The sequence below is a fragment of the Pseudorasbora parva genome, chromosome 25, assembly GCF_024679245.1.
Source record: "Pseudorasbora parva isolate DD20220531a chromosome 25, ASM2467924v1, whole genome shotgun sequence".
NCBI lineage: Eukaryota > Metazoa > Chordata > Actinopteri > Cypriniformes > Gobionidae > Pseudorasbora > Pseudorasbora parva.
Window position 1 is genome coordinate 6873836 of NC_090196.1, and position 11965 is coordinate 6885800.

Below are 11965 nucleotides of genomic sequence, written 5' to 3' on the forward strand. Positions count from 1 at the left end.
GAAAACGAGTGAGTGAATTCAGACAGCTGCTATGTGTGCATCGTTATCACGGTACAATGTGGGATTGAATGAATGAACTCACTACAAATGGCTGTCCCCTCAAATAATGCCCTGTTTGAGGGTATAGGGGCGATTTCGATGGAAACTAAATTCGGTATGGATCATCGGCACGATGCCCTGAAGGAGCTTAAGGAGTTACGAGCCAGAGCTTTTTACAGGAGTCACCTCTTTAGACTCCTGAATCCTTGCCGAGTCCAACGATACCAAACATGCCAAGTTTCGCCTTTTGGTTTTTGCAGCGCTGTGATTTAGCACTTTAAAAACTTTTGCGCATAACTAACGGTTTGTTAGTCCGGTCGAGACGAAACCACCACAGGTAATTCATAGGTGGATAACTAAACACTAATGCCCAAATGTCTATATTTGGATAAAATAAATCCAATCAATGTTGCCCATGGGTCCTTTTTATGCTCTCATAATTATAAGTGATATAACTTCAAAACAAAATTAGATATTTACACAAAATTCAATACAAATATGTCTGGACACACTGACCGGGGAAGACGTGAGGCTTTAATTGTCAATAAAAATAAAAATAAAATATTTTATACATTTTACTTTAGTAAATAACCTGTATTTGCTGTAAATGGTATTTCATGTTTTCTAAATAAAACATAATACCTTTTTATGCATGTGCTTAAAGGCTTAAACACTTGAACCCTGATAATTGCTGCTCGCAGCTATATTTAATATTAAAATTGAGATTAAACCATAAGTCTCAGGTTTATCTGTGGCAATAGCAAACATTGTATGGGTCACAATTATACATTTTCTTTTATGCCATAAATCATTAGGATATTAAGATCATGTTCTATGAAGATATTTTGTAAATGTCCTACCGTAAATATTTCCGAAATGTATTATTCATAGTAATATGCATTTCTGAGGACTTGATTTGGACAACTTTATAGGAGATTTTCTCAATATTTAGATTTTTTTGCACGCTCAGATTCCAGATTTTCAAATAGTTTTATCTCGACCAAATATTGTCCTTAACCCAACATAACATCAATGTAAAGCTTATTCATTCAATAAATTAGAATTATGACTGGTTTTGAGGTCCAGGGTCACATATTTTAATTATACTGTAATGTTGAATGCCTATTAATGTTTACAGAAATCAGTTTATACTCTCTCTAAGTAGTTTCTACATTCATTTGGAGAGTTTATTACAATATAAAAATATTGTCTGATGTTTAAAAAAAGTGTGATTAATTGGATATTTTTTTTAATCGATTAACCCCAATAATGTGTGTGTTTGTGTGTGTATATATATATATATATATATATATATATATATATATATATATATATATATATATATATATATATATATATATATATATGTGTGTGTGTGTGTTTTTCAGTATATATACATATTCAGTATATATACACACACTAGTGTGTATTTACACGTTAGTGCTGTTAATCGATAAAAAAGAGCAATTAATAATCCAATTAATCACACTTTTTTTTAACATCAGACAATATTTTTATATTGTAATTAACTCTCCAAATGAATGTAGAAACTACTTAGAGACAGTATAAACTCATTTATGTGCTGTAAACATTTTTGTTGGTTTTTGTTGGTTTAACTTAAAAAGGTAATTAACCTGGTTGCCTTAAAATTTTGAGTTTACTGAAATTAAAAATTTGAGTTGATACAATGAAGGAAATTTGTTTAATAAATAGAAACTAAAAATATTATCTGAACCACATAAAAAATGTGATAAATCATGAAAATAGCACTATTTGGCATGTTTCACTGCGTCAACAGAAATAAAACACACACAATTACCCAATGTGCTTACAAAATATTTTAATAAAATCTCAAATCTCAAAAAATGTTCATTGTATTAACTCAAAATTTAAAGGCAACCAGGTAACTTTTTTGCTAAATAATTTTTTACAGTGTGTAAATATTAATGATAGGCATTCATATATTGTAGTTTGTACATGTCGCCTATCTAAAGAGTCCAATCTGAGTGTATTTCAGTCAAAGGGAGTTTTGAATCGCAGTGAACAGAAGACGCGCGTGCGTGTGTGTGTGTGTGTGTGTGTGTGTGTGTGTGTGTGTGTGTGTGTGTGTGTGTGTGTGTGTGTTAATGAGGTCTCCAGAGGAAAGCGTGTCTGCTCGTCTGCATTCAGGGCTCATGGCAACCAAATAAAGCGCATGTCCATCACACAGTCGCCTAATATGAACACAAATAGGCTATATGTGTCAAATATATCTCGTTTTGGCTATGTATACATATCGGTGAAATAGGCTTGAAAGTAAAAGCAGCCTCCAGTATCCGGATAAATAAAATGCGTGTGTTGAATCACCCAGTGTTCGAACTATACCGTGGCCTTTGGGGGAGCCCACTTTTATATGCGCATATACAATAAAAGGTTCTGCGTGCCTCAAAAGAGGACTTGTATTCCTTTACACACAGACGCGCGTGTCAATTTATCGCTTAATGCCATTGCGGAGAGAGACTCTATTATTTCCGGTGAAATCACAAAACAAAATGCACACAAACGTGTCCCTGCTCTTAATATACAATCATTGAAGAATATCTTTGATTTTAATAAAGGGAAAAAACACGAATTGATAGGTCAAAAAGCCACCTACAAATAGTCTATAAACAAAGTAGGCTATAAACTGTCTTTGAGTTCACAATGAACAATGGTTAAAGTTACTCGTCAGGCTACAGAAGAATACCATAATTCCTCCGTTCAACTAGGCATAAGACATCGATAGTCACACACACCTATATCAACCCAGCCACAACACAACATGCCTTAACACAGAATCGACCACAGAGGACTGGGGTCAGCTTCCTTTGCTATTCGTCCAGAAATCCAAGATCAAGAAGTGGATATTCGTTTATGTTTTTTTCTACGAATCTTTGCGTCGACGTACTGAACAGTTCAGTAGCCTACATGTCAACGCAAAGATTCGTAGAAAAAACTAACATGAGTGGAATTTGCACCGCAGCGCCACCACACCTTCATGGTCATGACAAGAAAAGCATGTATAGTTATTTTTATTGAAGTGAATTAGATTTAAATCGCCGTCATGCAGGAATTAATTATATATATATATTTTTTAGCAATTTTACATATAATAATCCACGATGATTACATTACACAAAACTGAAATTGCACCTCAAAATAACACAGTGTCAATATTTTTTGAGACCCCCCAAAATTTCACAAATCACGTTTTATGATAATATCTTAATGATAATGTCTTATTTAGGGGAGCCGAGCTCCCCCGTAGTTCGCACCCTGGAATTACCTGTTGGCAGCCAGTCGTGAGGATATATATCCTCCAGGGATCTGTGTCACGATGTAGCCCCAGAAAAACGAGCCGTGGATCATTCCCACCGTCTCCGGGTCCCAGTTAAACTTCGCTTTCTTATGAAAAATAGATATACTATAAGTTAATCATTGTATAAACATATATGAAACACTGGCGAAAGCTTTGAAGGAAACATTTATTTCCCTCATTTGGAGGAGCGGTGCCGTGTGGTGAGTGTGAGGCCCCTGAGGGCGCAGCGGGCTCTGAGGGGTCCCCTGGCCCTCCTCCTCCTCCTCACCTCTTTGATGATGATCTTGCCGTCTCGGTGAATGGTGCTGTTGTTGACCATGCCGACGATCGCGACCCCGAGGTTACAGCGGATCCCGAACGAGATGCAGAAGCCGAGGCCGCTCATGATGGCGATGATGTAGCGGCGCGGGAGCCCGAAGCACGTGCAGTCGCACAGGGGGGCCTTCTTCTCCTTCATCTGCGTGGGACGCCCGTCTTCCGTCAGCTCGATAACCTCACCCGTCTTCTGCTTCTTCTCCATCACCCTGTCACCATACAGCAGTGCTCTTTTTATATATTAAAACATCTTTATCTTTATCATTATCCTTTTTCTTTTTTTTCTGGAGCGGTAATTTATAAAATCAAAGCGAGGGAAACGAACTGTTAGGATATACAACAACATTCGAATATTCGATCTCCACAAAATCCTCCTTGAGCACTAAAGTTCGAAACCCGAATCGATTCCCGGGAAAAGAACGTTTGGACCGTTCGTCGAACGTTATTCTAAAATAGGCTACACCGTTTTTGTTCATTAAATCAAGTTATCATTCCTCCAGTTTGTGGATGTGATGTTATAATTTTTCTTTATTTTATTTTATGGTGTTTAATAATTAAATCCATCGAGCATTCCACAGGAATCACGGTTCTATTGTTAGGCTAAATCTCTGATCACGACTTGGCAAACGGAGTTATTTTTGCTCCGCATTGCAGCATCTTTAGGCTATCTCCTACATGCGTATAGAAATACATATATAACCTACATAAATGTGACGTGACATATAAAATATATATATATTTTTTCTTTTCTTCCGTTGACACATTTTTTTGGCTGCTTTAACAGTTAAATACACGGAATAAACATTAAAACGAACGAAATACCAGAAATATGCTATCGTTAAATAATGTGGTGATTCAGATTGACCGATGTGTGTCGGATAGGCTACAGAAGATTTTTTTTTTTTTTTTTTTTTTTTGTGTCTGTGATGAAAACCATCAATGATCCGTTCCTAGCGTTATAATCTCCGGGCTGAAATGTAATATAGGCTAAAATACACACGCTGCGTACAGAAAATTAAATAAAAATAAAAATCACATATTTCATATAGCCTTATATGCCTAATAAAGATTTTGGACGATTTTGACAAAATAAAACGGAAACAGCTGTGATTATTCTGAAATTTGATAGTGAGCTATACTAAAATTGTTTGTGCGTTTTATCGTTTAAAAATACGGGAAAAAATATAATAACGAAATATTAATGACAATAATAATAATTGAATTAAAGGGACTCGAGCTGGTCGTGTCACGACATTCCTGTCATGAATTATTGATGACCAGGAGCTGTGGGCACAGGGACGATCCTCAGAGGAATCCTCTCATCTCCAGATCTACACGATCTGAAACACACACGGCTTTATCCCAACGAATAAATCACTAACTACATGTTTTAATCCTTATGATTCATGCGTATTCATATTTACAGGAGAGAAACGGGCTCTGTGGTTTTCAGTAGACACGTAAAGTGTGCTTTAGCATCGAGAAAAGAGCCTACACTAATAATCGTGTAAACATTATTACGCGTTTTTCAGTTTTTAATTGTCTGAATGGAAAGGGCTGGTACCTGTGCATGTGTCCCAGGGTTTTCCCGGCCAGGTTCCTCAATCTCTCCTTACCGGGAGCCAAAACTCGTTCCTTCATCGTATCCATCTCCAAAGATAATATTCCACTCGATATGAATAAAACAATTTAATCTGAGAGATTCTTCAGCATATTCCTTGAGTGTGAAAACCTGAGCTGTATTTTTATTTTTATTTTTTACCCAGAAAGAAACGGGTTTTATTCCTTGTAGACGCACGAGAAAACACAATCAGATCAAACCTGGTTCCACAGTCACTGGGATGTCTTTTGAAACTCCCTTTCCGACTTCTGTATTTCCTCGCTTTTCCATTTTGTCGATATATATATATTTGTTTAATTACAAAAGAGAATATTCCATCAAAATTCCCGTTTTGAAAAGCCAAGATGACAATCTGGAGCGGTGGGAGCCAGCACTGGGCGCGGGAGCGCGGTCGGTACCGTGGACAGTGAAAGCGCGCGTCCGTCCAGCTGTTCCGCGAGTGAGCGGCGCGCTCCACACCTGCGCGCTCCCCTCATGCGCTCATCAACTGCTAAAAAGAAATATTGACTAATAGCAATTAGCAAACATCTTTATGAGTCGTGTTATTTGATGCACTGAGTGGTTTTATCAGGCGTACACACATGCGGATATTATCATGAGCTCCTGCAGGGGGACGAGACAATATAACTGAGTCAGTTTTCCCCCATTCATTGAGGACTATCCATGATAGTTCATACCAAATTCTTTTGTTTTACTTATTTATGAAAACAGGGTAGGGCATGGGGGAAAAGATCACGAGTAATGACCACAAGAGGGCGCTCGCGGACAGGTCGGTGAATGATAAATGCGTCTTTGACCGGGTTTATTCAATTGTTCATGATATAGATATGCAACTCATACAAAAATGCTTTTTTCCCCAGTTACTTAGGCCTAATTTTGTGGGGCATAAAATTTGTAAGTGATGTAGCTTACGCTTAAAACATGTAATTAATAAAAAATGTCACAAAAAAAACTGAAACTGAAAAATAGGCTACTCTAATTGATTATTTTCTTTCTCAAATTAAATGTATGCTTTGATTCAAACCTTAAATTGTGATTTTTTTAAATTCTAAAACATTTCTTTTCGCAAAGACAACAATATTCATACAAAGTAAAAAAGATGATTTAGTATTTCATCATTCCTAGTCAGTTTTCTTTGGACAAAAGTTACTGCAGGTCAATGCATTTTTATTATTATTATTATTATTATTATTATTATTATTATTATTATTATTATTATTATTATTACACCACAAACAAAAGCTAAATTAGAGATAATGTGGGAGTAGAATTTTCACTTGAGATAAATTTAAAACATTTTATTGGTCAGTGTTCATTTACTTCAAATTTACGTCTGTGAAATATTCATCCGATACACATCGGAATCAATAATAAATTATACTTCATATATTCTGCAACACATATTTTTCAGATTTGAATTCGTAAAGCGAGCAGGATATATTAAAGTGTGTTAAAATTCGGCATGCATGTATTGCTATATGTATTATGATACTATGTATTATGCTATGATATGGGGCCATTGTTTTGTCTAGGCACATCTGTAATGTTCCCCCGAGATGCCCTGGCTTAATCTGAACCTGTGAGCGCGCGCATGCACGTGTCGTGAGCACTAAAGCCTGTCAATCATCATTAGAGCGCCACCCTCAGGCGATTACAATATAGTTTACAAGATATTTATCATACACATTTGATGTATTTTTAAAATATGCGTAATCTGATAAGTAATACAATTAGATAGATAGATAGATAGATAGATAGATAGATAGATAGATAGATAGATAGATAGATAGATAGATAGATAGATAGATAGATAGATAGATAGATAGATAGATAGATAGATAGAAGACTGGAATCTCTGAGAAAAAAGAGAGAGAAAGAAATGTTGGCATACTCCGATCAGGCATAACATTATGACATTAGTGAACACTTTGTCCTCAGAGTTGATGTGTTAAGCAGGAGAAATGGGCAAGCGTGGGATTTGAGCGAGTTTGACAAGGGCCAAATTGTGACGGCTAGACGACTGGGTCCAGGGGCGTAGCACCAAATTTTGGGCCCTGGGTACAAACCATCTTGCTGGGCCCCCGTACCATGTATGTGTATGTATAGAAAACGGACTTCCCTGCCTTGGGCCCTGGTTACTCAGTACCCTTTATCCCCCCAGTCCCACGCCCCTGACTGGGTCAGAGCATCTCCAAAACTGCAGCTCTTGTGGGCTGTTCCCGGTCTGCAGTGGTCAGTCTCTATCAAAAGTGCTCCAAGGAAGGAACAGTGGAGAACCGGCCACAGGGTCATGGGCGGCCAAGGCTCATTGATGCACGTGGGGAGCGAAGGCTGGCCCGTGTCCGATCCAGTTAATGCTGGTTCTGATAGAAAGCTGTCAGAATACACAGAGCATCAGTTTGTTGTGTATGGGGCGGCATTGCCGCTGACCAGTCAGGGTGACCTCTGACCCCTGACCCCGCTGAAAGCACCAACAGTGGCCCGTGAGCATCAGAACTGGACCACGGAGCAATGGAAGAATGTGGCCTGGTCTGAGGAATCACGTTTTCAGTTACATCGCGTGGATGGCCGGGTGTGTGTGGGTCACTTGCCTGGGGAACACATGGCCCCAGGATGCTCTATGGGAAGAAGGCGAGCCAGCGGAGGCAGTGTAATGCTTTGGGCAATGTTCTGCTGGGAAACCTTGGGTCCTCCATTCATGTGGATGTTACTTTGACATGCTCCACCTACCTAAGACCATGTTCAGCCTTTCATGGAAACGGTGTTCTCTGGTGGCTGTGGCTCTTCCAGCAGATAATGCTCCTGACACAAAGCAGAAATGCTTCAGGAATGGTTTGAGGAGCACAACAACGAGTTTGAGGTGTTGAGTTGGCCTCCAAATTCCCCAGATCTCAATCAGATCGAGCATCTGTGGGTGTTGTGAAAACAAACAAGTCCGAGGGTTATAGATAATGCGTGAGATAAGCAAGACCGTGCACCAGGAATCTTATTGAAATGTAAAAAAAAAAAAAATATATTGAAATGTCTTACTTTTGCAGGCTGCTTTAGATGAGGGAGATAAAATACGCTTTCTTACAACAACAGTCTAAAACAAATGACCTTATAAACACCGGTACGGAAACGTTGTCATAATTTATAAACATTAGTTCGTAAGTATTCACTTGTCATAAATGTGCGATAATCATTAGGCGCCAGTCTTTATGATGCGCAACAGCGCCGCCTTTTGACAATGAAACGCGCAGCGCGCATCAGAAATGCTGGCGGTAAACCACAGCTCCCTCCCTCGCGTCTGTCAGCTCATACACTCGACGCCTGTATGCTCACATCTGTACCTCGGTCTTCGCTGCAAGGTCTCTTGAGAAGGCAGAGAGGAGGCATAGTCTGGGAGCTTGTCTCTCTGGGCCAGAGCAGCTCCTGACATTTTGATAATCACCTGTGTGGAAACAGTCTGTGTAACTTACATTTCATTTGCTTTGCCAAATATCACAAACAATGACAGGAAATCTTATGACTAAAAATGCAACTTAGTCCAAATATATCAATAATATGTAGGCTACTTGGAACACAAATACAATAGATATGGGTATCCCAATATACTTTAAAACTATCTGTTTGCCTTATAGGCCTAGCTAAAATAACCATTATAATATCATGCACTATAGACATAATTAAAGCAAAAGGCCTAAGCTGTGTCTGTAAGCCTCCTCTCATTTACCCCGTTTCCACCAGAATGAACGGGTGCTAGAGCCAGTGCTGGTGTCAGTTCGTAGTTTGGTTCGACTGACGAGCCTTGGTGAAACACTCAATCTCAGTCAATGTCAATCTTGAGTACCTATAGAGTAGTATTGCATCCTTCATATCTCCGAAAAATCTTTAGTTTTATTATATTTATAAAAGAAATATAAGCTGTGTCATGGAGTGTCCTCAATCAGAAGTAAACGTAGGACACACAGGCAGGAAGTATCACGTTGCTATGCCAACAAGTTCAGCCTCGTTGCGCTCTCACGCCAGTTATATGAATGAAAATTATTTATAACTTGAAAATGACTATGAAATGTTTCTTGTCTATCAGTTTGAGGTAATAGAGCTTAAAAAAAACCAACAAAAAAAGCTTGAACTACTTATTTTAAACACCACACCTACACTCGCATGTATATCTGGCGGTGGTGCTGTTTTTTCATATAATATAAAAAAAAAATATGACAGTTGTTAACGGAGACGCAAATAATTGTGGGTTATCTCCAGCCGTGAAGGATACTCCTCGTGCACACTCCGAATTCCTGTGAAAGAAGGACGCATTCGAAGGTCGCGTTTGGAGAGTCCTACTCACTTTTTTGAAATGAGATGGCCTTATGACGTATGCACCCTTCGAATGTGACCTCCGGAAGACGCAGCCTTCTGAAATGAGACACAGCTGTAGGCTGAGGCGCCTGGAGGCGTATCGTGTGGGCAGAGCTAAAGAATGACGCGCGCGTAAAGCGGTGACGTCCTCAAGCGTGGAGAAACCCTTGCTATCGATCGGATTCAGCTAAGTGATCCAGGATGAAATAAATTGAACAGGAGAAACAGCAACAGCAGGACGTCCGTCTCTGTGGTATGTGCTGTATTTAGTGGCCTGTCAACATTTGTGTGTGTTTACTCGCAGTTTATGAGGACATGATTCGGTTTATGGACTATTGTATGCGACTAAACCTTAGCAGTAGCGAGCAAAACGGTTTTGCACGTCAGACTAGTGTAACGTTATACAGAGAACAGCAATGGAGTCCGTTAGCGCATTTGAATGACGAAGCACGCGATCGTGACGTTTACTGATGTTTACTCACGCGACGATAAGCAACAGCACAGACATTTGAAGCAGTTTTACTCACCGGCTGCTTCCAAAGCAGGACCGACCCTTTATCGCTGGGACCGCTCCGTCAAAAACACACTTCTTTGGTATGATTTGGTGAAGTCCTGTGACAGCAGTGAGCGCGGAAATCCGCGATGTTGTGAAGCTTCCCGTCATTTCTGCGTTCAAATCGGTTCAAATGCAGCGCTGCCTTCCCGGAATGCTGTGCTGAAGCGTTGAAGTCGCTCGACGTCACCCATAGGAATAAAGTGGAGCGCAGCGTCATAAGGGTTGACGGACGACTGGATCTGCAGCTGAGCGAGTGTTTATGGGTGTGTATTTCCTCTCTCGCTCTAGTCATGCGCCCGCGCCCTACCGGGAGAAGAACCCGTACGGCCCATACAAGGACCTTCCGCTCTGTAGACGTCAAGCCGAGCCATACTCGAAAAAAACTCTCCGAAACTTGTGAGAAACCGGAAGGAGTATTTTTGACACAAAAATACTCCATCAAACGTCCAACATTAGTTTTTGAAACTTTGTCTATGTTTAGGATGGGAATCCAAGTCTTTAACAGTGTAAAAAGCTCAGTATGCATGAAACAGCATTTCACCCCCCCTTTAAAACCGGATTGGCTTTCCACAGGCTAGAGAGCCAACACAGAGCCAGGCCTTATGTCACTGTACACGTCTCATCTTTCTCTGCAACGAGGAGGCAGCGGGAAACACAACACTAAAACACGCCTGGCTTGTTCGAGATGCATCGGCGCTGTGCGGACCGATCCGTGTATGATATCAAAATACTGCATGAGCGATTCAAAAGCATAAGGAGCCGTTTGCTCTCGCTGTAGCGTTAATTTGATGTCATTCGGCGATCGGTCTGCACAGCGCCGATGCATCTCGAACAAACCGTCCATCAACAATAGCGAATGTTGCCTTACTATTGATGCTCATGGCTTTACGATCCTACATCGGCATCAAAACATCGCGAATCCAACACATTCGTGCAGCACTCCATCATTTGTATAGACTACAATTGAGCAGCTGTTAGCTCGATTAGCTGCTATTTAAAAAATGGCGGTCACAAGTTTGTGTTCATCCTGTTGGTCACGGTAACTCCGCCCCCCAGCCGCTGACACAAACGGTTCTTACTTCTAGACCGGCCATGATTTGGTGCTATTTAAAAAACACTTTTCCTAGTTCGGATCTGGTGCTTTGGTTGTGGGAAGACAAATAACTGATTTGAAACTAGGCTCTGAACCAGCACCAGCACTGGCTTGGCAGAAAAAGGGTAATTGTGAGAGTCATTATACTGAGGCCTACGCTACTAGAGCTCGGCCAGGCTCTATTGGAGCCTCCTTGGCTACTGACCTCTCATTATGAGAGTTGTTGTATTGAGGCCTCCACTCTGCAGAGCTTCATGGGCCAATAGACTGAGATTTGTAGCTTTTTTGAGCTTTCTCTGTACTGCCCTTGGTTAGAGCATTGCTAGGCTTCTTGTTTGAGGCCTCCACATTTCAGGGCTGCCTGAACAGAAGTTCGGAGTGTTAGGCTCTCTGTGAGCCTCCGTGAATGCTGGGCTGAATATGAAAGTAGTTAGGCGTCCTCTCTTTAGTCATCCTGTGGAGGCCTCCGTTCTTGAGAAGCTTTTTCTGCCGTAGGGATGAGAACTCATTTGATTGCTCTGCTGGGATTTATGAAGCAAACCCTACTGGATCTATGAAATATAATTTAGCTGCCACTGAAACTTACCCTCGCTCAAAACCCCAAAATATGCGACCTTCTGTAAGAATTCAAAGCAATGCGTACAACAATTAAAGACCATTGAA

The 11965-nt window shown here is 40.2% G+C and overlaps 1 protein-coding gene across 1 annotated transcript in view; it reads right to left on the reverse strand.

Moving 5' to 3' along the window:
* The window catches only part of slc17a6a (solute carrier family 17 member 6a), a 30388-nt gene extending 24546 nt beyond the window's left edge, over positions 1–5842 (reverse strand). Inside the window, exons 1-3 of the mRNA XM_067436131.1 lie at positions 5256–5842; positions 3645–3900; positions 3344–3462 (exon numbers count right to left, since the gene is read on the reverse strand). Coding sequence (XP_067292232.1) covers positions 3344–3462; positions 3645–3900; positions 5256–5341 — 461 coding nt within the window. The 5' untranslated portion in view covers positions 5342–5842. The remainder of the gene's footprint in view (positions 1–3343; positions 3463–3644; positions 3901–5255) is intronic.
* Between the last annotated feature and the right edge of the window lie 6123 nt (positions 5843–11965).